Source organism: Balaenoptera musculus, chromosome 5, assembly GCF_009873245.2.
Source record: "Balaenoptera musculus isolate JJ_BM4_2016_0621 chromosome 5, mBalMus1.pri.v3, whole genome shotgun sequence".
Taxonomy (NCBI): Eukaryota; Metazoa; Chordata; class Mammalia; order Artiodactyla; family Balaenopteridae; genus Balaenoptera; species Balaenoptera musculus.
Window position 1 is genome coordinate 138,812,620 of NC_045789.1, and position 26,622 is coordinate 138,839,241.

The window sequence follows — 26,622 nt, forward strand, 5'->3', positions numbered from 1 at the left end:
TGCTGGACAAATCCAAACACCGCAGAGCTGCAGGATGTGGAAATCCAGTGCTCCCTGTATCAGCTCCCACCCAGCTTCACTCTGGGTCCCTCTGTGGAGCAGGCTTCTCGTATCTTTGTCTCAGGTTATGTGAGTAAGGACAGTGGATTTGGTTCTGGACGTAGGAGAACCTGGGTAGCAGGTGAGGAGTGGGAGAGGGTCAGAGAAAGTGGCTGGATTGGGAGGCCAGCTCACAGAGAGGGTAAGAATGGTGGGCAGTGGCCAAGCTGTCCCTAGAAGTGAGGACTCTTTCCTCAACCTGGTGCTCTTTCTAATGCTCCAGTGCACCAGAACCAAGGACATCACACACAAAAGCAAACGGTAAAAAGAGTACCCAGTGGAACAGCACATCGTTTGTGCCGTCTTGGCTGGGAAGGCGTGGAGACACTTGGGAGACTGAGGTTTGCTTGTTGTTCCATTTGCCATGGCAGGTATGGTAGGACCATACAGGAGCTGGAATGGGCTCCGCCCAGGCTCTCCAGGACCACCCTCTGTCCCGTAGTCCTTCTCTGTGTTCCACCTCTTCCGAGGGCGGAGGGGACGTACCTTCATATGTCAGATAACTTATTAAAAAAACCTTTGTGCTACTCAGCAGCACCCTCTCTGTTAGGGACTGAATTGTGTCCCCCACCCCTGCCCCAAATTCATATGTTGAAGCCCTAACCCCCACTGTGACTGTATTTGGATATATGGCCTTTACAGAGGTAATTAAGGTTAAATGAGGTCATAAGGGTGGGTCCTAATCCCATAGGACTGGTGTCCTTGTAAGAAGAGAGACACTGGGGATGTGCACAGAGAAGAGGCCATGTGAGGACACAGCAAGAAGGCAGCTGTCTGCAAGCCAAGGAGAGAGGCCTCAGGAGAGACCAAACCTGCTGGCACCTTGAACTTCCAACTTCCAGGACTGTGAGAAAATGAATGCCTGTTGTTTAAGTCTCCCTGTCTGTGGCATTTTGTTATGGCAGCCTGAATTGACTAATCCGTTCACTTTCCTACAACTGGGAACTTTGCATTGTGAATACCTTGGGACCCATAGAAGGGAAGAGCTGGGTAGGGGAACATGACAGCAGGTACATGCATGTGTGTGGGTGGTTGCTGGCATAGGTGTGCCAGGGGTCAACCTCACTGGCTACTATTCAGTGGATGGGCTTGGCTCCTGGGGAGGCCCCTGGCCCCTCCACCACCTGCTTCTTGGCACAGCTGCTTCCAGAGACTGATCACAGCAAGGGCTGAAGTCCCAATGTCCAGACAAAGGGGAAAAGGTGGCCAGGAAAAGGCCTCAGGCCCCGATAGGACACAAAGTAAGACGCCAGGGGAGGGAGACCTTTGGAGGAATTTAGATTTAGTAGTTTTCCATCAGGGGAGGAACCAGAGTTGAAGAAGCAACCCATCCGCAGTCTCTTCCTGTACTTTTCACCCCTCTCCCTCCTTCCTGGTCACCTCTGCAGGAAACCCCGTGGTTCTCACTGTTCTTAGAATAAGACCAACCTCTATGTAGGGCCTGACCCCTCCAGATCTGGCCCCTACCCCCTCCCTGCCCACCCTAGGCCACAGTCTAGGGCATCAGCCCCGGCGCTCCCCGCCAGGCCGACTCATGTGTCCTCCCTCTGCTCAGGACCCACTGACTCAATTCTGTGCGGGCTCCTTCTCAGCCTTCTGGTTGCAGCTGAGAGTCCCCTCCTCTCTGTTTCTGTCCCATCCTCCTGTTTCTCTTCCTAAGCCTCTTATTTGCTTACTTTAAAAAAAAAATTATTTATTTAATTTATTCTCAGCTGCATTGGGTCTTTGTAGCTGTGCACGGGCTTTCTCTAGTCGCGGCAAGCAGGGGCTACTCTTCGTTGCGGTGCCCAGGCTTCTCATTGTGGTGGCTTCTCTTGTTGCGGAGCACGGGCTCTAGGCACGCGGGCTTCAGTAGTTGTGGCACTCAGGCTCAGTAGTTGTGGCGCACGGGCTTAGTTGCTCTGTGGCATGTGGGATCTTCCCGGACCAGGGATTGAACCTGTGTCCCCTGCATTGGCAGGCAGATTCTTAACCACTGCACCACCAGGGAAGTCCCTTTGCTTACTTTAAAAAAAAAATTGATTGATTGATTGATTGATTTGGCTGCATTGGGTCTTAGTTGCAGCACGTGGGATCTTTGTTGTGGCATGTGGGCTCTTTGTTGCGGAGCGCAGGCTTCTCTCTAGTTGTGGTGCACAGGCTCTAGAGCACGGGGGCTCAGTAGCTGCAGCACGCAGGCTTAGTTGCCCTGGGGCATGTGGGATCTTAGTTCCCAGACCAGGGATTGAACACGTGTCCCCTGCATTGGAAGGCGGATTCTTAACCACTGGACCACCAGGGAAGTCCCTTTTATTTGTTTTCTTAAAGAATTTTTACCCCTTTTCTTTCCTATACAAAGTTTCCTTATCTTGTAATTTTTTTTTTTTTTTGAAGGGAGGTCTGTCTCCGCCACTAGAATGTTTGCCCATGAACCCCGTGCCTGATTCAGTCCCTGGATATTAGTTGAAGGCACAAGCATGTTGGGTACTTCCTACGTTAACTTATTGAATCCTCACAATGCCCTGTAAGGCAGATGTTGGAATTCTGCCATCCCTCATCCATAATTCTGAAATCCAAAAAGCTCAGAAACCCAAAATGTTTTTCTTAAACTGGGTGCGACATCTGACTTGAACAGCTATAAGGCTTTTCATGGTCTTTATCTCACTTAGTTTGAATGGTCATCCTGTCTTTGCAGCAATGTTAATGTATCTGGTTTTGGGGTGCTGTCCAATGCCCCCGTGGGAGCACTGAGCAATATACTATTTGCTGGTTGTCTATTGCTGTGTAAAAAACGACTCCAAATGTCAGCAGCTTAAAACAATAAACATTTATTATGTCAGACAGCTTCTGTGGGCCAGGAATGTGGAAGTAGCTGAGCTGGGTGGTTCTGGCCCAGGGTTTCCCATGAGGTCACAGTTAAGATGCGTGTTGGGGGTGTAGGATGTGGTCCCAAGGTAGCTCAATTACTATGGCAGGCAAGTTGATGCTGGCTACCTGCATGAAGTCTCATGTCCTCATCACATGGACCTCTTCACAGGGCTACTTGAGTGTCTTCACGATACGATGGGTGGCTTCCCCCCAGAGGGAATGATCTAAGAGAGGGCGAGGCAATGTCTTTTGTGACCCAGCTGCAGAAATCACTCCATCATTTCTGCAATATCCTGGTGCTTACACAGGTCAGCCCTATTCAGTGTGTCAGAGGGTGAAATCACAAGAGCGTGAATCCCAGGAGTGGGATCCTTTCTGGATGCTGGCTACCCCAATTATATGTACCTATATCAAATCCAAAGATTCTGAATTTCGAAGTACGTGTGACCCCCAGAATGTTAGATGAGAGACTGGGATGCCCATTTTACAGGTGAGAACCAGGTTCAAGGGCAGTTGAGTGACATGTGGGAGGTTACACTTACATCAATAGCAATGACGACTCACCTATCTCTAACAGCTCTGGGGCCAGTGCTACTTGGTTTTCTCCATCACCGCTCCAGCCAACAAGAGTGTGTCGTTCCTAACCTTAGTCACGTGGACTGTGGGCTCGAAGGGGCAGGCACTCTGCACTCCATCCTCTAATCCCCACAGCACACCTATGGGGTAAGCAGGGCAACTGTCTTTGACCTTCCCTCTGCAGCGGAGGAAGTGTGAGCTGGCTTCGCTTATACTTGTCTGATTCTACCAGCCTGTGGGTGTCTCCCCGGGCTCAGCCCAAGCTTGGGTATGGGTTACAAAAAGGGGAAAACACGCCATGCTGCTCTCAGGGGACCTGGCGAGCAGGGCAGCTCTGGGCAGGGGCCGGCAGAGGAGCCTGTGGGAGGGAACCTTTGAAAGATCACAGGTGTGCTTGGGGATCATTGCCGAGGACACTCAGACTTTGAAAAAGAAAATAGCCGTGGAGCCACGGAAAACCCCTCGGAGTTGGTCTGGGGAGCTGGGGGGAAGGAAAGGGATGGAGAAACGAGGACGGGAAAGGGCCAGCTCCCTCCTGCCTTCTGCCCTAAGAATACTTCTTGCGACCTTAGAGAGGGGATGCGGGGTCAGAGCATGCTCAGCACCTCGCTGGGCTCAGCTCGTGGAAGGTCGCCGTTTTCCTGGTGCTCGGTGTGGCCAGCCGGCCTGCAGCCCGGGGATTCGGACCCACGCTCGGGGCTAACACTTGGGGTCGTCTTTGGCCCCTTCTTTCCCTTCCATCAGTAACTACATCGCAGGCCGTTTGACCCCTCTCCTCGCCCGGGCCCGAGTCTCCGAAAGCTCCCCGACGCGAGGCGATGGGGCGGGTGGGACAGGCCAGTCACCCGCGGGCGGAGAGGCCGCGGGCCCCGGGCGGGATAGGACTGGGGCGGGGCCACGCTCCCGGCGGCGGGCAGGGCCTGGCCTCTCGGCGGGGGGCGGGGCCAAGCTCTCCGGGGGCGCGGGGGCGGGGCCTGGCCTTTCGGCAGGGGGGCGGGCCCGGGATCTCCGCGGGGGGCGGGGCGCGCCGGGAAAAGTTCCGGGAAGGTGGGCCTCCCGCCCAGGCCCGGCGCGGAAGTTGCCGGCGGCCCGTGCCCTCCCGGCCAGGCCCGGAGCCATGTCGTCTGGGAACGCGGGGTCCGGCGGGCGGGAGGGCGCCCCGCGAGCCGCTGCCGCGCTCTGCGGCCTGTACCACGAGGCGGGGCAGCGGCTGAGGCGCCTGCAGGACCAGCTGGCCGCCCGGGACGTCCTCATAGCGCGCCTCCGCGCCCGTCTGGCCGCGCTCGAGGGGGACACGGCGCCGTCGCTCGTGGACGCGCTGCTGGAGCAGGTGGCGCGCTTCCGGGAGCAGCTGCGGCAGCGGGACGGCGGCGCCGCGGAGGCCGCGCTGCGCCAGGTGCGGGGCGGAGAGGGCGCAGGCGGCGGAGGGGCCGCCAGGGGGCCGCGCGAGCCACGCTTCCTCGGCGCGCGGGCCGCGTGCCCGCCGTGTCCCCGGAGCGTGTGCGCCCGTCGGGCGTGAGGGCTGTGCGGTCTGGTTGGGTCTGAGCGGTTTGCGTCTGGGGGGCTCTGGGCGGGTGCGCGCCGCGTTAGGCGTGAGGGCTGTGCGTCGTGTCGGGTTCTGAGGGTGTGTGTCTGGGTTGTGTTCCGAGGCGTCTGCTGCCGCGTTGGCTCTGAGGGCTGTGTCTGCCTGTTTGAGTTCCGACGGGGTTGTGCGCTTGTGTCGGGTCTGAGGGGTGTGTGCCTGTTGGGTTTTGAGGGGTCTGACCGTGTTGCGTTTGAAGGGGTGTGTATCGCTGACTCGGGTGCTGAGAGGTGTGTGTGACCCTGTCGGTTCTGAGGGGTGTTCGTCCGTTCCGGTTATAAGGGAGGTGTGTCGAGTTGAACCTGAGGGGTGTGTGTGCGGTGTTACCACGTTGGGTCTGAGGGGTGTGTGTCCATATTGGTTATGAAGGGTGTGTCCGCTCCAACGTTGGGTCTGAGGGCTGGGTGCGACCATGTTGGGTTCTTAGTGTTGCGTGTGTCTGTGTTATTTCGGGGGTGTGCATTTGTGTGCTGGCTTCTGAGGGGTATGTGTGCCTATGCAGGGTCTGCGGGTTGTGTGTCCATGAGGGTTCTGAGGAGCGCGTGTGCCCGTGTTGGGTTCTAGGGTATGCTTGCACCTCTCTTGGGTTCTAAGGGGTCTGTGCACTTGTGTTAGTGAAGGGTTGTGTGTCATGTTGGTTCTGAGGGTTGTGTGTTTGGGTTACGTAGAGGGGTCTGCTCCCTCGTTGGCTTCTGAGGGTTGTGTCTGTCCGTGTTGGTTCTGAGGGACATGTGTTTGTGTTGGTTCTGAAGGATGTGCGTTTGTGTTGAGTTCTGAGTGTTGTGTGGGCCCATGTTGGGTTCTGAGGGATGTGTGTGCCTGTGTGGGTGTGAGGCTTGTTTTGTCATCGTTGGTTCTCAGGGGCGTACCTGTCTGTTTTGGTTCTGAAGGCTGTGTATTTCTGTGTTGGTTCTGACGAGTGTGTGTTTCTGAGTTGGGTTCTGGAGGGTGTATATGCCCGTTTCTGTTCCAGGGGGTTGTGCACCTAGATCTAAGGGTGGTTGTGTCCGCGTTGGTTCCTGGGTGTGTGTCATATCGGTTTCTGAGTGATCTACTCCCATGTTAGGTCTGAGGGCTGTGTCTTCCCGTGTTCAATTCGGAGAGGTGTTTGTGCTTGTATGGATTCGAAAGGGTGTGCGTCTGTATTGGGTCTGAGTGGTGTGTGTCTGTGTTGATTCCGGATGTGTTTATCCCTATTGGGTCTGAGTTGTGTGTGTGCCCCTGTGTAGAGTCCAGGGCTGCGTCTGCTTCCATGGTGGGTTCTGAAGGGTGTGTTTCCCCAGTTGTGTTGAGGGGTGTGTGTATGTGTTGATTCTGAGGGTTATGTGCTCATTTTGGTTCTGAGGGCTGTGTGCCTGTGTTGCATTTGAGGGTTATGTGTGTCCATGTTAATTCTAAGGGGTATGTGTTTGTGTTGGTTTTGAGGTATGTTTGTGTGTGTTGGAGTCTGAGGAGTGTGTGTGTGTGTTTGACTAGGGTCTGTGGGTTGTGTGTCTGTGTTGGTTCTGATGGGTGTGTGTTCATGGTGGGTCTGAGGGATATGTGTGCTTGTTGGCACAGAGGATTGTGTTTCCTAGTTGGGTTCTGAGTGGTGTGTGCCCACTTTTGGTATAAAGGGTATTTGTTCGTATTGGTTCTGAGGCGTGTGTGTGCCTGTGTTGGATCTGAGAGGTGCGTGTCTCTGTGTTGGGTTGATGAGTGTGTGCCTGTGTCGTGTCTGAGTGTGTGTTGCACATATTGGATCTCAAGATTTTGCGTCCGTGTTCGGTTGAGGAAAGTGTGCCGTGTTGGTCCTGAGGCGTGTGTGCGCCTGTGTTGGATCTGAGGGGTGCGTGTCTCTGTGTTGGGTTGATGAGTGTGTGCCTGTGTCGTGTCTGAGTGTGTGTTGCACGTATTGGATCGCAAGTTTTTGCGTCCGTGTTCGGTTGAGGAAAGTGTGCCGTGTTGGTTCTGAGGAGTGGAGTCCTTGTTCTCAGGGGTGTGTGCGTTCATGTTGTGTCTGTGGGTTACGTGTCTGATGGTTCTCAGTGGTGTGTCTGTGTTGGGTGTTGAGGGTGTGTGTGTGTGTTCATTCTGAAGGGCGTCTGCATGTGTTGGGTTCTGAGTAGTGTGTTCCCATATGAGTCTGAGGAGCGTGTGCCCGGGCTGGTTTCTGAGGGGTATGTGCCTCCATGTCGGGTTCTGAGTGGGGTGTGTGTGTGTGTGTGTGTGTGTGTGTGTGTGTGTGTGCATGCCTATTTTGAGTTCTGAGGGGTATGTGTGCCTGTTTGGACTCTGAGAGGTGTGTATGTGTGTTGGGTTCTGAAGGTTGTCTGTCTCTGATGGTTTTGAGGGTTGTGTGTGTGCTGGTGTTAAAACTGATGGTTGTGTACCCGTTGAGTTCAGAGGGGTCTGCTCCCATGTTGGGTAGGAGGGGAATGTTTGCTCCTGTGTCGGGTCTGAGGGGTGTGTGTCTGTGTTGGGTTGTGGCGTGTGCACCTGGGTGGTATATGAGGTGTGTGAGCGCTTGAATTGGGTTCTGAGGAGTGTGTGGTCCTGTGTCGGGTCTGAGGGGTGTGTGTCTGTGTTGGGTTGTGGCGTGTGTACCTGGGTGGTATATGAGGTGTGTGAGCGCTTGAATTGGGTGCTGAGGGGTGTGTGCTCCTGTGTCGGGTATTCAGTTTGTGCCCACTTTGGGCCCTGAAGGATGTGTGTGCATGATCAGCTCTGAAGGGTCTGTTGCTGTGCTGGGTTTTGAAGAGTGCGAGTGCCTGCATTGGGCTCTTGGGGGTGCGTGTGTGTCCATGCTGGGTCTGAAAGGTGTGTGTACCTTTCTGAGGGGTGTGCGCCTGTGTTGGGTCTTAGGGATGAGTGTGCACGTTATTTGTATTTGGAGCGTGTGTGCACCTGGAAGGTTCTGTGTATGTGTGTGTTCATGTTGAGTTCTGCATTGTGTGCGCAGACATTGGGCCTGGGTGTGTGTGTGTAGGACATGCGTATAGGCTCCTGGTGTGTGTGTCTGAGTTGGGTTCTTGGGTGTGTTTGTGTTGTGTTGGGTTCAGGGCCATATGAACCATAGTTATGTTCTGGATCTCTCTTAGCCCTAGCTGTGAATGTATCTTTCAGTAGTAACACTTCTGCTCTGCTGGGAGTGATGGCAGAGTGGGAGCCTGCCAGAGTGTCTGATAATAGACTTAAATCCTTAACTTTTCCTCCTTCATATCCTTGTCAGCGATATTATGTCTATCTGTGTGAAATATTAAACACCCAGATCAGGAGCGAGAGTAATAGTATTTTTCTACAACAGTTCGGAAGTGCCCCACACATTTTGGTGAACTCTGGTCTATTATCCCATTTGGTACATAGCTATTATCTGGGTTTTCCCAGGAAAGAAATTAGGCCTGCAAAAGACAATTTTCACTTCCAGGCTTGACTCTGCAGCCGGATTTTAGAGTGAGAAAGAGACATGCCTTTTTTTCTTTTAATAAAAGTAATTTTGAATATCTGAAAAATATCTGAAAAAAATTCAAGTAAAAGTAATTTTGAATATCTGAAAAAATAGAGGAAAGAATAAAGAATAAAATAACCACCACAATCCCACCACAGAGGGATGACCACAGGGGATAATCTCTTGGCATGCCTCTTCCCTGTCTTTCCTTTAACTATAGGGTAGGTATATACTTGGCATGTTTGAGTTCATGCTGTCTGTACAGTTTTACTTAATATCATGTCAATATTTTCATACCTGCATCATTTTAAACGCCTTTAGAAGCCAGATGTCTTCCTCACTCCAGCTCTCTCCCTTTTCCTGGGGAAGGTGGATTATTACTCACCAGGGCAGAAGGAAGTCACCTGGTCTGCACCACTGATCTTAGTGTCATGGACACCAGGAGCCATAGATGAGTGTAGACTGGGGACCAGAGCACATCCTACCCAGAACGGGACTCTGCTTGCAGTCTGCTGGCCACTGGTGCTCAGTTGACATGTGTCCCCAGCATCCTGTGGCCCCAGAGCCTCTAACCAAAACCCAGAAAGAGTCAGGTCTGTAATCCTAGTACTACTGGTCCTTTCAGTGTATGTTTTTTTTTTTGTCTGCGTTGGGTCTTTGTTGCTGCGCGCGGGCTTTCTCTAGTTGTGGCGAGCGGGGGCTACTCTTTGTTGCGGTGCGCAGGCTTCTCATTGCAGTGGCCTCTCTTGTTGCGGAGCATGGGGTCTAGGAGTGCGGGCCTCAGTAGTTGCAGCATGTGGGTTTGGTAGTTGCGGCATGTGGGCCCTAGAGCGTGCAGGCTTCAGTAGTTGTGGCTCATGGGCTCCAGAGCACTGGCTCAGTAGTTGTGGTGCATGGGCTTAGTTGCTCTGCGGCATTTGGGATCTTCCCGGACTAGGGCTCGAACCCGTGTCCCCTGTGTTGGCAGGCAGATTCCTAACCACTGCACCACCAGGGAAGTCCCTCAATGTAGGTTTTGTTTTAGGATTTTAAATTATTTCAGGAGCAATTTAATGATCTGGTATCTTATGCAATTATATATTTGTTGCTTACCCCTACATCTTTCTGGGGTTGGTCAGAGAACCTGGGGAAGATTGGAGAGGTTTATCACCTCCCAGAGGCCCTGGATTCACTGAAGTAGCTGTGCAGAGTGAAAACAATGAGAGGAATTGGTCAACAGGTTGGTCTCATCAGTGGCCATGTCAGCCAGCTGGTTAGGAGCAGGGACCCTGGATTGGTGAGGACTGAGGGCTCCCAAAGAGGATGCTGAGGCTCACAGGTGTGGATGGACTTCCAGGTGACCAGTGAATCTGTGGCCAAGCTGTAGCCAGTGTGTGATGAGACCAGATCAGTCTTGAGAATTCTGGTCTTTTTTGCCACCACAGTGGGACTCAAGACCTTGACTTATTTGTAACATGAGGCCTGGATGGATGACTCCGCAAAGCTCTTCCAGTTGAGACTTTCTGGAATGATGGCACTGATTCGTTGTGCAGGCTGTAACTGCTCAGACCCATCTCATCACTGCCTTGGGGACTAGCCTCATGGACCCCGCCTGGTCCTGATATAGCAGCTTGTGGCTTTTCTTTCCCTATTCTGCCATGCTCTCTGTAAGTGGAACAGCATACACTCTTTACAGTAGGTTTTATTAGGTTGTGTGTGTGTGTGTGTGTGTGTATTGTGTGTGTGTTTTTTTTTACCCTCTATCGCTATACCTCTTTTGATCTTGTACAACTGAAACTCTATACCATTAAACATAATTCCCCACCGCCCTACTTTGTCCCCTCCCGCCCCCTCCCCCCCCCCCCCACCGGCAACCACCATTTTACTTTCTGTCTCTGTGATTTTGACTACTGTAGATACCTCCTATAAGTAGAATAACGCAGTATTTGTCTTTTTGTGACTGCTTTATTTCACTTAGCATGATGTCCTCAAGGTTCATCCGTATTGTAACATGTGTCAAAATTTCCTTCCTTTTTAAGGCTGAATACTACTCCATTATAGGTATATACCACATTTTGCTTATCTACTCATCTGTTGATGGACACTTGGGTTGCTTCCATGTTTTAGCTCTTATGAATATCACTGCTGCTATGAACATAGGTGTGCAAATATCTCTTCAAGATCCTGCTTTCAATTCTTTTGGGTATATACCCAGAAGTGGAATTGCTGGATTATATAATAATTCTATTTTTAATTTTTTGAGAGACTTCCATTCTGTTTTTCCACAATGGCTGTACCACTTTACATTCCCACCGACAGTGCACAAGGGTTCAAATTTCTCCACGTCTTCACCAATATTGTTATTTTCTGTGTTTTTGATAGTAGGCATCCTAATGGGTGTATGGTAATTTAGTACAAAATGATTGTAGTTTTGATTTGCAATTCCCTATAATGATTAGTGAAGTTGAGCATCAATTCATATGCTTATTGGCCATTTGTATATCTTCTCTGAAGTAATGTCAAGTCCTTTGCCCATTTTTGAATTGGGTTATTTTGTTGTTGAATTTTATGAGTACTCTACATTCTGGATACTAATTCTTATCAGATATATGATTTGGAAATATTTTATCTCATTCTGTAGGTTGCCTTTTTTACTTTTACTTGTCTTTTGATTTGCAAAATTTTAAAATTTTCATTTTAATTTTCATTAAAAAATTTCCAATTTGTCTATTTTTTCTTTTGTTACCTGTGCCTTGGGTGCCATATCCAAGAAATCACTGCCAAGTCCTGTGTTATGAAGCTTTTGCCCTATGTTTCTTCTAGGAGTTTTATAGTTTTAGGTCTTACATTTAAGTCTTTGATCCATTTTGAGGTAATTTTCATGTATGGTTTAGATAAGGGTCCAACTTCATTCTTTTGCATGTGGATATCCAGTTTTCCCAGCACCATTTTTAAAAAAGACTGTCCTTTCCCCATTGAATCGTCTTAGTACCCTTGTCAAAACCATTTGACTGTCTATGCAAGGGTTTATTTCTGGGCTCTCTACTCTGTCTCTTTGGTCTGTATGTTTGTCTTTATGTCAGTGCCACAGTGTTTTGATTACTGTGGCTTTGTAGAAGTTTTGAAATTAGGAAATGTGAGTCCTTCAGCTTTGTTCTTTTCTTTGTTTTTTTTTCTTCTAAGATTGTTTTGGCTATTTGGGGTCCCTTGAGATTCCATATGAATTTTAGGATGAGTTCTTCTATTTCTGCAAAAAAAAAAAAAATTGGGATTTTGTTTTGTTTTTGTTTTTTGGGTTTTTTTTTTTTTTGGCTGCACTGCACAGCTTGTGGGATCTTAGTTCCCAACCAGGGATTGAACCTGGGCCATGGCAGTGAAAACGCCAAGTCCTAACCACTGGACCACCAGAGAATTCCCTGGGATTTTGATAGGGATTGCATTGACTTTGTAGATCACTTTGAATAATATTGACATCTTAACAATATTAAGTTTTCCAATCTGTGAACATGGGATATGTTTCTATTTATTTATGTCTTCTTTAATTTCTTTTAGTAGTATTTCATAGTTCCCATTGTACGAGTCTTTCACTTCCTTGATTAAATTAATTCCTAAGTATTTTATTCTTTTTGATGCTATTGTAAGTAGAATTGTTTTTGTAATTTCTTTTGCAGATTCTTCATTGTTAGTGTATAGAAATACAACTGTTTTTCATGTGTTGATTTGTATCCTGCTCAGTTGCTGAATTCATTTATTCTCTCCAGCAGGTTTATGTGTGTGTTTGTGTGTGTGTGTGTGTGTGTGTGTAATCTTAAGAGTTTTCTACATGTAAGAGCATATCATCTGTAAACAGATAACATTTTACTTCCTTTCTTATTTGGATGTGTTTTCTTTTTCTTGCCTAATTGCTTTGGCTAGAACTTACAGGACTATGTTGAATAGAAGTGATGAAAGCCAATATCCTTTCTTCGTTCTTTTTTTTTCCCAGCCGCGCCATGCAGGATCTTAGTTCCCTGACCAGGGATTGAACCCATGCCCCTGCCAGTGGAAGTTCCCCTTGTCTTGTTCTTGATCTTAGAGGAAAAGCTTTCAGTCTTCTACCATGGGGTATGATACTTGCTGTGGGATTTTCATATGGCTTTTGTTATGTGGAGGTAGTTTACTTCTGTTCCTAGTTTGTTGTGTGTTTTTATTATGAAAAAGTGTTGAATTTTGTCAAATGCCTTTCTGCATCAATTGATATGATCATGTGTTTTTCCCCCTTCATTCTATTAATGTAGTGTATTACACCAAACAATACCTCCCTTCCTCCCTTCCTTCCTTTTTTCTTTTTTGATGAAATATGTTTGTGAACTTAACCACAGCAGAGTAGTATATTACCTAAATCTATGTGGAACAAATCTGGTGAAAAATTTTCTGATTAGAAAAGTTTAATAATATCATTTTCATTTCATTCCAAGGGATTGATGCTGAGTCATAGAAAACAAACATCAAACACGTAATTGTGCTTCATGTCCCTCAAAAGGCCTCATTCTCATATCATTATTGTTTACTAGATATTTATCAACAATTATCTAATTGTCTTCAGATATTATAAGTGAGACTCTAGTGATAAAGTTAGAAATGTCAAGAACATGATCAATTTGCAACATATAGAAAGTAGAACCAAAGTACAGATGGAAATAATTCAAGGCCTATCATACATAACAAAACTGATGCTCAAGAATTGCCTAGTCACTTTGCTAAAACTGGTCTCTGAACCTTCTACACGGCTGCCCAGAAGATAAATATGCTGCACCTCTTATTCTTTTAAAAAGCCAAGGATAACCTTAGTCACGTATTTAGTATTACCTTTTCGCTATCTTTAAGAAGAAACCATGATGAAGCTTGCTAAAATTTTCTTGTGAGAAGTTCACAGGGATTTGTAAAACTACTTTGGGCAACAAAACTGGCTCTTTATTAGGCACCAATGAAAAGCAGATATTACATTGAATGTTGAAAAACTGTGCACTTAAATCTGGTTCTGCCACTTTCTTAGCCATGTTAATTTGGGCAAGTCATTTAGTGTTCTAGTTTTGTCATCAGCAAAACTGAAGTAATAATACCTAGCTCATAGGACTATTTATTCATTCATTTGGCCAATAGTTGTTTGTTGAATGCCTATTGTGTGCCAGATGTTTTAATAGGCCCTGGAAATGCAGAAAGGATTGAGAAAGGCAGATTCCTATCTTTATGAAGCTTATATTTTAGTTGAGAAAATAGACATTGGAGAAATAATCAATTGCCTTTGTGGAAAATATGACATAGAACAGATATATGGGATATTGTGAGTTTTCTCTTGTAAGGAACACATGATTTAACATGTATATATGTATATATATATATAATAATCTCATGCACATAATTGGGACTCAGAAGATGTGAATGTCATCTACCATAGCCACTCAGGTGTTTATTTACTGAGCTTGCATTTATTGGGCGTGTTCTGTATGTAAGGGGAGTATGTATAAGCAGGCATCATGGGTTATGTTTTTCCATTTCTCCCAAGAAGTATAGTACATTCATTTCACAATGATGTGTACATTATCAGGGTTGCACCAGTAGCAGTGTTAATCTATAGCAGTGTTAATTCAGTGTAATTAGAGTGAAGAGTGCGTAGAGAATAACACAGGAAGTGGCTATAAAATTAGATTGGGGGCAAATTATGATGGCCTTTACTACCTTATAAAGTTGTTAATTGCACATTCTATTTTCCAGTAGGCTAGGGGAATGCAAAGATGATCAATATCCAATTCTTGCCCTCAAATTGTGGAATCATACATGGACATAAATGATCACTCCTTGAAGCAAGTTGTAAAAGTGATGGAGGGATGTGTGATGGGGAAATACTGAACATAGTATAAGTATGGAACTAAGCCAATTTAAGTCTCCAAATCAGAACACCGGTATCATAGTGTCAACTGCTTTTTTTTTCCTTTAGATATAATTGACATATAACATTATATTAGTTTTAAGTGTACAGCACAATGATTCAATATTTGTATATATTGTGAAATGACTACCGCAATAAGTCTAGTTAACATCCATTGATCATGTTTTGTATGCTTAACCACCCTTGCAGTCTGTGAAAAAAATCCCACTTGTTCATGGTGTATAATCTTTTTAATATGCCATTGAATTTTGCCTGCTAGTATTTCATTGAGAATTTTTGCATCAACATTCATAAGGGATATTGGTCTGTAGTTTTGTTGTAGTGTCTTTGTCTGGCATTGGTATCATGGTAATGCTGGCCTCATAGAATGAGTTAGGAAGTGTTCCTTCCTCTTCAGTTTTTTTGCAACAGCTTAGGAAGAATTGGTATTAATTCTTCTTTAAATGTTTGATAGAATTCACCGGTGAAGCCATCAGTTCCAGGACTTGTTGTTGGGAGATTTTTAATTACTGATTCAATTGCCTTACTAGTTAGAGGTCTTTTCAGTTTTTCTGTTTCTCTGTGATTTGGTCTTGGTAGGTGTTATGTTTCTAAGAATTTGTTTCATCCAGGTTATCCAATTTGCTGGTGTACAGTTGTTCATAGTACTCATTTTATAATCATTTTTATTTTTGTAGAATTGCCAGTAATGTCTCTACTTGCATTTCTTTTTCTTTCTTTCTTTCTTTTTTTTTTTTTGCCATGCCACGTGGCTTGTGGGATTTTAGTTCCCTGACCAGGGACTGAACCCGGGCCCTGGGCAGTGAAAACGTGGAGTCCTAACCGCTGGACCAGGGAATTCCCTCTACTTGCATTTCTGATTTTAGTAATTTGAATCTTCTTTCTTTTCGTAGTCTGTCTAGCTAAAGGTTTCTCCATTTTGCTGATCTTTTTGAAGAACCAACTTTTGGTTTCATTGATTTCTGTAATAGTTTTTCTGTTCTCTATTTCATTTGTCTCTGCTCAAATCTTTAGTCTTCCTCCCTTTTGCTAGCTTTGAGTTTAGTTTTTTCTTCTTTTTCTAGTTCCTTAAGTTGTAAAGTTAGGTTGTTGATTGGAGATTTTTCTTGTTTTTAAATGTAAGTTTTATATCTTTATTTTTATTTTTTTAAACATCTTTATTGAAGTATAATTGCTTTAAAGTGGTGTGTTAGTTTCTGCTTTATAACAAAGTGAATCAGTTATACATGTACATATGTTCCCATATCTCTTCCCTCTTGCATCTCCCTCCCTCCCACCCTCCCTATCCCACCCCTCTAGGTGGTCACAAAGCACCGAGCTGATCTCCCTGTGCTATGCGGCTGCTTCCCACTAGCTATCTATTTTACATTTGGTAGTGTATATATGTCCATGACACTCTCTCACCCTGTCACATCTCACCCCTCCCCCTCCCCATATCCTCAAGTCCATTCTCTAGTAGGTCTGTGTCTTTATTCCTGTCTTGCCACTAGGTTCTTCATGACCTTTTTTTTTTCCCTTAGATTCCATATATATGTGTTAGCATACTGTATTTGTTTTTCTCTTTCTGACTTACTTCACTCTGTATGACAGACTCTAACTCCATCCACCTCATTACAAATACCTCCATTTCATTTCTTTTTATGGCTGAGTAATATTCCATTGTATATATGTGCCACATCTTCTTTATCCATTCATCCGATGATGGACACTTAGGTTGCTTCCATGTCCTGGCTATTGTAAATAGAGCTGCAATGAACATTTTGGTACATGACTCTTTTTGAATTATGGTTTTCTCAGGGTATATGCCCAGTAGTGGGATTGCTGGGTCGTATGGTAGTTCTATTTTTAGTTTTTTAAGGAACCTCCATACTGTTCTCCATAGTGGCTGTATCAATTTACATTCGGACCAACAGTGCAAGAGGGTTCCCTTTTCTCCACACCCTCTCCAGCATTTATTGTTTCTAGATTTTTTGATGATGGCCATTCTGACCAGTGTGAGATGATACCTCATTGTAGTTTTGATTTGCATTTCTCTAATGATTAATGATGTTGAGCATTCTTTCATGTGTCTGTTGGCAATCTGTATATCTTCTTTGGAGAAATGTCTATTTAGGTCTTCTGCCCATTTTTGGATTGGGTTGTTTGTTTTTTTGTTATTGAGCTGCATGAGCTGCTTGTAAATCTTGGAGATTAATCCTTTGTCAGTTGCTTCATTTGCAAATATTTTCTCCCATTCTGAGGGTTGTGTTTTGGTCTTGTTTATGGTTTCCTTTGCTGTGCAAAAGCTTTTCAGTTTCATTAGGTCCCATTTGTTTATTTGTGTTTTTATTTCCATTTCTCTAGGAGCTGGGTCAAAAAGGATCTTGCTGTGATTTATGTCATAGAGTGTTCTGCCTATGATTTCCTCTAAGAGTTTGATAGTGTCTGGCCTTACACTTAGGTCTTTAATCCATTTTGAGTTTATTTTTGTGTATGGTGTCAGGGAGTGTTCTAATTTCATACTTTTACATGTACCTGTCCAATTTTCCCAGCACCACTTATTGAAGAGGCTGTCTTTTCTCCACTGTATATGCTTGCCTCCTTTATCAAAGATAAGGTGACCATATGAGCATGGGTTTATCTCTGGGCTTTCTATCCTGTTCCATTGATCTATATTTCTGTTTTTGTGCCAGTACCAAACTGTCTTCATTACTGTAGCTTTGTAATATAGTCTGAAATCAGGGAGCCTGATTCCTCCAGCTCCATTTTTCATTCTCAAGATTGCTTTGGCTATTCGGGGTCTTTTGTGTTTCCATACAAATTGTGAAATTTTTTGTTCTAGTTCTGTGAAAAATGCCAGTGGTAGTTTGATAGGGATTGCATTGAATCTGTAGATTGCTTTGGGTAGTAGAGTCATTTTCACAATGTTGATTCTTCCAATCCAAGAACATGGTATATCTCTCCATCTATTTGTATCCTCTTTAATTTCTTTCATCAGTGTCCTGTAATTTTCTGCATACAGGTCTTTTGTCTCCTTAGGTAGGTTTGTTCCTATTTTATTCTTTTTGTTGCAATGGTAAACGGGAGTGTTTTCTTAATTTCACTTTCAGATTTTTCATCATTAGTATATAGGAATGCAAGAGATTTCTGTGCACTAATTTTATATCCTGCTATTTTACCAAATTCATTGATTAGCTCTAGTAGTTTTCTGGTAGCATCTTTAGGATTCTCTATGTAGAGTATCATGTCATCTGCAAACAGTGACAGCTTTACTTCTTCTTTTCCGATTTGGATTCCTTTTATTTCTTTGTCTTCTCTGATTGCTGTGGCTAACACTTCCAAAACTATGTTGAATAATAGTGGTGAGAGTGGGCAACCTTGTCTTGTTCCTGATCTTAGTGGAAATGGTTTCAGTTTTTCACCATTGAGGACAATGTTGGCTGTGGGTTTGTCATATATGGCCTTTATTATGTTGAGGAAAGTTCCCTCTATGCCTACTTTCTGCAGGGCTTTTATCATAAATGGGTGTTGAATTTTGTCAGAAGCTTTCTCTGCATCTATTGAGATGATTATATGGTTTTTCTCCTTCAGTTTGTTAATATGGTGTATCACATTGATTGATTTGCGTATATTGAAGTATCCTTGCATTCCTGGAATAAACCCCACTTGATCATGGTGTATAATCCTTTTAATGTGCTGTTGGATTCTGTTTGCTAGTATTTTGTTGAGGATTTTTGCATCTGTGTTCATCAGTGATATCGGCCTGTAGTTTTCTTTCTTTGTGACATCTTTGTCTGGTTTTGGTATCAGGGTGATGGTGGCCTCGTAGAATGAGTTTGGGAGTGTTCCTCCCTCTGCAATATTTTGGAAGAGTTTGAGAAGGATAGGTGTTAGCTCTTCTCTAAATGTTTGATAGAATTCACCTGTGAAGCCATCTGGTCCTGGGCTTTTGTTTGTTGGAAGATTTTTAATCACAGTTTCAATTTCAGTGCTTGTGATTGGTCTGTTCATATTTTCTATTTCTTCCTGGTTCAGTCTCGGCAGGTTGTGCATTTCTAAGAATTTGTCCATTTTTTCCAGGTTGTCCATTTTATTGGCATATAGTTGCTTGTAGTAATCTCTCATGATCCTTTGTATTTCTTCAGTGTCAGTTGTTACTTCTCCCTTTTCATTTCTAATTCTATTGATCTGAGTCTTCTCCCTTTTTCTCTTGATGAGTCTGGCTAATGGTTTATCAATTTTGTTTATCTTCTCAAAGAACCAGCTTTTAGTTTCATTGATTTTTGCTATTGTTTCCTTCATTTCTTTTTCATTTATTTCTGATCTGATCTTTATGATCTCTTTCCTTCTGCTAGCTTTGGGGTTTTTTTGTTCTTCTTTCTCTAATTGCTTTAGGTGCAAGATTAGGTTGTTTATTTGAGATGTTTCCTGTTTCTTGATGTAGGCTTGTATTGCTATAAACTTCCCTCTTAGCACTGCTTTTGCTGCATCCCATAGGTTTTGGGTCGTCTTGTCTCCATTGTCATTTGTTTCTAGGTATTTTTTGATTTCCCCTTTGATTTCTTCAGTGATCACTTCGTTATTAAGTAGTGTATTGTGTAGCCTCCATGTGTTTGTATTTTTTACAGATCTTTTCCTGTAATTGATATCTAGTCTCATAGCGTTGTGGTCGGAAAAGATACTTGATACGATTTCAATTTTCTTAAATTTACCAAGGCTTGATTTGTGACCCAAGATATGATCCTGGAGAATGTTCCATGAGCACTTGAGAAAAATGTGTATTCTGTTGTTTTTGGGTGGAATGTCCTATAAATATCAATTAAGTCCATATTGTTTAATGTATCATTTAAAGCTTGTGTTTCCTTATTTATTTTCATTTTGGATGATCTGTCCATTGGTGAAAGTGGGGTGTTAAAGTCCCCTACTATGATTGTGTTACTGTCAATTTCCCCTTTTATGGCTGTTAGTATTTGCCTTATGTATTGAGGTGCTCCTATGTTGGGTGCATAAATATTTACAATTGTTATACCTTCCTCTTGGATCGATCCCTTGATCATTATATAGTGTCCTTCTTGGTCTCTTGTAATAGTCTTTATTTTAAAGTCTATTTTGTCTGATATGAGAATTGCTACTCCAGCTTTTTTTTGATTTCCATTTGCATGGAATATCTTTTTCCATCCCCTCACTTTCAGTCTGTATGTGCCTCTAGGTCTGAAGTGGGTCTCTTGTAGACAGCATATATATGGGTCTTGTTTTTGTATCCATTCAGCCAGCCTGTGTCTTTTGGTGGGAGCATTTAATCCGTTTACATTTAAGGTAATTATCAATATGTATGTTCCTATTCCCATTTTCTTAAATATTTTGGGTTTGTTATTGTAGGTGTTTTCCTTCTCTTGTGTTTCTTGCCTAGAGAAGTTCCTTTAGCATTTGTTGTAAAGCTGGTTTGGTGGTGCTGAACTCTCTCAGCTTTTGCTTGTCTGTAAAGGTTTTAATTTCTCCATCAAATCTGAATGAGATCCTTGCTGGGTAGAGTAACCTTGGTTGTAGGTTTTTCTCCTTCATCACTTTAAGTATATCCTGCCACTCCCTTCTGGCTTGCAGAGTTTCTGCTGAAAGATCAGCTGTTAACCTTATGGGGATTCCCTTGTGTGTTATTTGTTGTTTTTCCCTTGCTGCTTTTAATATGTTTTCTTTATATTTAATTTTTGATAGTTTGATTAATATGTGTCTTGGCGTGTTTCTCCTTGGATTTATCCTGTATGGGACTCTCTGTGCTTCCAGGACTTGATTAACTATTTCCTTTCCCGTATTAGGGAAGTTTTCAACTATAATCTCTTCAAATATTTTCTCCGTCCCTTTCTTTTTCTCTTCTTCTTCTGGGACCCCTATAATTCGAATGTTGGTGCGTTTAATGTTGTCCCAGAGGTCTCTGAGACTGTCCTTAGTTCTTTTCATTCTTTTTTCTTTATTCTGCTCTGCAGTAGTTATTTCCACTATTTTATCTTCCAGGTCACTTATCTGTTCTTCTGCCTCAGTTATTCTGCTATTGATCCCGTCTAGAGTATTTTTAATTTCATTTATTGTGTTTTTCATCGTTGCTTGGTTCCTCTTTAGTTCTTCTATGTCCTTGTTAAATGTTTCTTGCATTTTGTCTATTCTATTTCCAAGATTTTGGATCATCTTTACTATCATTATTCTGAATTCTTTTTCAGGTGGACTGCCTATTTCCTCTTCATTTGTTAGGTCTGGTGTGTTTTGACCCTGCTCCTTCACCTGCTGTGTGTTTTTTTGTCTTCTCATTTTGCTTATCTTACTGTGTTTGGGGTCTCCTTTTCACAGGCTGCAGGTTCGTAGTTCCCGTTGTTTTTGGTATCTGTCCCCAGTGGGTAAGGTTGGTTCAGTGGGTTGTGTAGGCTTCCTGGTGGAGGGGACTAGTGCCTGTGTTCTGGTGGATGAGGTTGGGTCTTGTCTTTCTGGTGGGCACGTCCACGTCTGGTGGTGTGTTTTGGGGTGTCTGTGGCCTTATTATGATTTTAGGCAGCCTCTCTGCTAATGGATGGGGCTGTGTTCCTGTCTTGCTAGTTGTTTGGCATAGGGTGTCCAGCACTGTAGCTTGCTGGTCGTTGAGTGAAGCTGGGTCTTGATGTTGAGATGGAGATCTCTCAGAGATTTTCGCCGTTTGGTATTACGTGGAGCTGGGAGGTCTCTTGTGGACCAGTGTCCTGAAGTTGGCTCTCCCACCTCAGAGGCACAGCCCTGATGCCTGGCTGGAGCACCAAGAGCCTTTCATCCACACGGCTCAGAATAAAAGGGAGAAAATATAGAAAGAAAGAAAGAGGATAAAATAAAATAAAATAAAGCTATTACAATAAAAAATAAGAAAAAAATTATTAAGAATAAATTTATTAAGAAAATTTTTTTTAATTTTTAAAAATAGATTTATTAATTTTTTATAATAAAAATAAGAAAAAAATTATTAAGAAAAAATTTATTAAGAAAAAATTTTTTAATTTTTTAAAATAAAAATATGAAAAAACTTATTAAAATTTTTTTTTTAATTTTTAAAAATAGAAAATAAGGAAAAAATTATTAAGAAAACATTTATTAGGAAAAATAAATTTTTTTAGGTAAAAAAAAAGGACGGACCTAACCTTAGGACTAATGGTTAAAGCAAAGCTATACAGACAAATTTCACCCAGAAGCATACACATATACACTCACAAAAAAAGGAAAAGGGGAAAAATTAATATATCCTGCTCCCAAAGTCCACCTCCTGAATTTGGGATGATTCGTTGTCTATTCAGGTATTCAACAGATGCAGGCACATCAAGTTGTTTGTGGAGCTTTAATCCACTGCTTCTGAGGCTGCTGGGAGAGATTTCCCTTTCTCTTCTTTGTTCGTACAGCTCCGGGGGTTCAGCTTTGGATTTGGACCCGCCTCTGCATGTAGGTCGCCTGAGGGCATCTGTTCCCTGCCCAGACAGAACGGGGTTAAAGGAGCAGCTGACTAGGGGGCTCTGGCTCACTCAGGCCGGGGGGAGGGAGTGGTAGGGATGCGGGGGGAGCCTGCGGCGGCAGAGGCGTCGTGACGTTGCAGCAGCCTGAGGCGTGCCCTGCGTTCTCCCGGAGAAGTTGTCCCCGGATCACGGGAGCCTGGCCGTGGCGGGCTGCACCAGCTCCTGGGAGGGACGGTGTGGAGAGTGACCTGTGCTCGCACACAGGCTTCTTGGTGGCGGCAGCAGCAGACTTAGCGTCTCATGCCCGTCTCTGGGGTCCGCGCTGATAGCCGCGGCTCGCGCCCGTCTCTGGAGTTCGTTTAGGCGGCGCTCTGAATCCCCTCTCCTTGCGCGCCGCGAAACAAAGAGGCAAGAAAAAGTCTCTTGCCTCTTCGGCAGCTGCAGACTTTTTTCCACACTCTCTCCCGGCTAGCTGTGGTGCGCTAACCCCTTCAGGCTGTGTTCACGCCGCCAACCCCAGTCCTCTCCCTGCGATCCGACCGAAGCCCGAGCCTCAGCTCCCAGCCCCCGCCCACCCCGGCGGGTGAGCAGACAAGCCTCTCGGGCTGGTGAGCGCTGCTCGGCGCCGAGCCTCTGTGCGGGAATCTCTCCATTTTTCCCTCTGCGCCCCTGTTGCTGTGGGATCCGTGCTGATAGCCGCGGCTCGCGCCTGTCTCTGGAGCTCGTTTAGGCGGCGCTCTGAATCCCCTCTCCTTGCGCGCCGCGAAACAAAGAGGCAAGAAAAAGTCTCTTGCCTCTTCGGCAGCTGCAGACTTTTTCCCGGACTCCCTCCCGGCTAGCTGTGGCGCACTAGTCCCTTCAGGCTGTGTTCACACTGCCAACCCCAGTCCTCTCCCTGCGATCCGACCGAAGCCCGAGCCTCAGCTCCCAGCCCTGCCCGCCCCGGCGGGTGAGCAGACAAGCCTCTCGGGCTGGTGAGTGCTGGTCGGCACCTATCCTCTGTGCGGGAATCTCTCCGCTTTGCCCTCCGCCCCACTGTGGCTGCGCTCTCCTCCGTGGCTCCGAAGCTTCCCCCCTCTGCCACCTGCAGCCTCCGCCCGCAAAGGGGCTTCCTAGTGTGTGGAAACCTTTTCTCCTTCACAGCTCCCTCCCACTGGTGCAGGTCCTGTCCCTATTCTTTTGTCTCTGTTATTTCTTTTTTCTTTTGGCCTACCCAAGTACGTGGGGATTTTCTTGCCTTTTGGGAGGTCTGACGTCTTCTGCCAGCGTTCAGTGGGTGTTCTGTAGGAGCAGTTCCACGTGTAGATGTATTTCTACTGTATCTGTGGGAAGGAAGGTGATCTCCGCGTCTTACTCTTCCGCCGTCTTGCCGGGGGACCTCAAGTTTTATATCTTTAGATTTCCCCCTTAACACTGCTTTCACTGGATCCTGCAAGTTTTGGTATGTTGTGTTTTCATTTTCATTTGCCTTTAAGTATTTTCTAATTTCCTTGTGATTTCTTCTTTGATCCATTGGTTTAAGAATGTGTTTTTTAATTTCCACAGTTTTGTGAATGTTCCAGTTTTACTTCTGTTGTTGATTTCTGACTTCATCCTGTTGTGGCTGGGGAGGAGATACTTTGTATGATGTCAGTCTTTTAAAATCTGTTGAGACTTAGTGTGTAACCTAACACATGGTCTATCCTGGAAAATGTCCCATGTGCATTTGAGAAGAATGTGTTGTTGTTGGGTAGAGTGTTCTGTAGATGTCTGTTAGACCTAGTTGATTTATTGTGTTAAGTTCTCTATTTCCTTACGTATATTGTGTTTGGTTGTTCTATCATTGAGAGTAGGGTTTTGAGGTCTCCAGCTACGATTGTAGGATTGTCTATTTCTCCCTTCAGTTCTGTCAGTTTTTGCTTCATATATTTTGCTTGTCTGTTATTAGGTGCATCAGTGTATATAATTGTTATATTTTCTTGCTGTATTAAAACTTTTATTAATGTACAACATCCTTTTTTGTCTCTTGTAGCCTTTTTTGAAAAAAAGTCTATTTTATCTGATATTAGTATAGCTACTCCTGTTCTCTTTTAGTTACTAATTGCATGGAATGTAAATATTTTTCCATCCTTTTACTTTCTTTTTTTTTTAATTTTTAAAATTTTATTTTTGGCTGCGTTGGGTCTTCATTAATGCACGTGGGCTTTTCTCTTGTTATGGCGAGCAGGGGCTACTCTTCGTTGCAGTGTGTGGCCTTCTCACTGCGGTGGCTTCTCTTGTTGTGGAGCATGGGCTCTAGGTGCACGGGCTTCAGTAGTTGCAGCTTGTAGGCTTCAGAGCTTAGGCTCAATAGTTGTGGTGCATGGGCTTAGTTGCTCCATGGCATGTGGGATCTTCCCAGACCAGGGATCAAACCCATGTCCCCTGCATTGGCAGGAGGATTCTTAACCACTGCGCCACCAGGGAAGTCCCCATCCTTTTACTTTCAATCTGTATATGTCTTTGAATCTAAAGTGAGTCTCTTGTATATAGCATGTAGTTGGATCATATGCTTTTATCCATTCTGCCAATCTCTGTCTTTTAATTGGAGATTTTAATCCATTTACATTTAAAGTAATTACTGATATGGATGAAATACTTGTTATTTTGCTATTTGTTTTCTGTATGCCTTATAGCTTTTTTTTTCTCTTATAGCTTTTTTTGTTTCTCATGTTCTGCATTACTATCTTTTATGTTTGATTTTTTAAATTGTGAAATATTTAAATTCCTGTCTCATTTTTTTGTGGGTATATTCTGTAACTGTTTTCTTTGTGTTTACCACGGGATTTACGTTTAACATCCGAAAGTTGTAACACTCTAACTTGAATTTATACCAGCTTAAGTTCAATAACATACAAAACCCCTGCTCCCTTATACCTAAACCCCACCCCTTTTGGTTGTTGATGTCACAGAATTAAATCTTCATACATCGTGTGCCCTCAAACATAAATTAATCTTTTAAATGCATTAGTCTCCTAAATTATGTAGGAAATAACGTTTGGAGTTACAAATCAAAATTACAGTAATACTAACTTGTAGATTAATAATTTAAAAAAAATATATATTTATATTAGTTTCTTAAATCATGTGGAAAACAAAAAAAAAGTTATAAACTGTTGTTACAATAATACTAGCTTTTATAATTGCCCATGTCTTTACCTTTATTGACATCTTTATTTCTTCATATAGCGTTGAGTTACTGTCCTTTGAGTTAGTGTCATTTCATTTCACTCTACAGGACTCCCTTGAGCATTTCTTGCAGGGCAGGTCTAGTGGTAACAAACTCCCTCAGCTTTGGTTTATGTGGGAATGTCTTAATTTCTCCCTTGCTTTTGAAAGACTGTTTTGCTGGATATGGGATTCTTGGTTGACAGTTTTTTTCTTTTTTAAAGTATTTATTTATTTATTTATTTTATTTGGCTGCATCAGGTCTTAGTTGGAGCACGTGGGATCTTTGTTGCAGCATGTGGGATCTTTTGTTGCGGTGCGTGGGCTTCTCTAGTTGTGACGTGCAGGCTTCTCTAGTTGCGACGTGCGGGCTTCTCTAGTTGCAGCACGTGGGCTTCTCCCTAGTTGTGGTGCATGGCTCCAGAGTGCGTGGGCTCAGTAGTTGTGGCACATGGGCTGTCCAGTTGTGGCACGCGGGCTCTAGAGTGCGTGGGCTCAGTAGTTGCTGTGCGTGGGCTTAGTTGCCCTACGGCATGTGGGATCTTAGTCCCCTGAGCAGCGATCGAACCTGCGTCCCCTGCATTGGAAGGCAGATTCTTAACCACTGGACCACTAGGGAAGTCCCCAGCTGTTTTTTTTCTTTTAGCACTTTGAATATATAGGCCCACTGCCTCTGGCTTCCAAAGTGTCTGATGAGAAATCTGCTAATAATCGTATTAAGGATCTCTTCTATGTGATATGTTGCTTTTCTCTTGCTTCTTTCAAGATTCCTCTTTTTATCTTTGGCTTTCTAAAGTTTGATTATAATGTGTTTTGGTCTTTTTGACTTCATCTTACTTGGAGTTTATTGAGCTTCTTGGATGTTTAGATTCATGTCTTTCATCACATTTGGGAAGTTTTCAACCATTATTTCTTATTTATTTATGGCTGTGTTGTGTCTTCATTGCGGTGCACAGGCTTCTCATTGCTGTGGCTTCTCTTGTTGTGGAGCACGGGCTCTAGGCGCGTGGGCTCAGTAGTTGTGGCTCACAGGCTCTAGAGCACAGGCTCAGTAGTTGTGGCGCACGAGCTTAGTTGCTCTGCGGCATGTGGGATCTTCCCGGACCAAGGCTTGAACCCATGTCCCCTGCATTGGCAGGCAGATTCTTAACCACTGCGCCACCAGGGAAGCCCCAGCCATTATTTCTTCAAGTAGTCTTTCTGCCCCTTTCTCTCTCGCTTCTGCTTCTGGGACTCCCACAATGTGTATGTTGGTCTGCTTAATGGTGTCCCACAGGACCCTTAGGCTCTGTTTACTTTCCTTGAATCTTGATAATTTTCATTGTCCTGTTTTCAAGTTTGCTGATTCTTCTACTGATCAAATCTGCCTTTGAATACCTCCAGTGAATTTTAAAATTTCAGTTAATGTACTTTTTAGCTCCACAATTTTTTTGGTTTCTTTTTAGATTTTCTATTTCTTTATTCGTATTTCCATTTTATTCCTACATTGCTTTCTTGACTTTCTCCACATCTTCTTTTAGTTTTCTGAGCATCTTTAAGATGGTTGTTTTAGAGTCCTTGT

At 44.3% G+C, this 26,622-nt stretch overlaps 1 protein-coding gene across 6 annotated transcripts in view; it reads left to right on the plus strand.

The window, feature by feature from the left end:
- Nucleotides 1–4,516: 4,516 nt before the first annotated feature.
- TNIP2 (TNFAIP3 interacting protein 2) overlaps nt 4,517–26,622 on the plus strand; it is a 41,932-nt gene continuing 19,826 nt past the window's right edge. For 3 of the 6 annotated variants that reach the window (XM_036853618.1, XM_036853619.1, XM_036853617.1), the window contains exon 1: nt 4,518–4,918. In XM_036853618.1, the coding sequence (XP_036709513.1) occupies nt 4,640–4,918 (279 nt within the window). In that variant the 5' untranslated portion in view covers nt 4,518–4,639. Of the gene's footprint in view, nt 4,919–26,622 lie in introns of all 6 variants that reach the window. The other 3 variants (XM_036853616.1, XM_036853614.1, XM_036853615.1) reach the window with 3 other exon arrangements.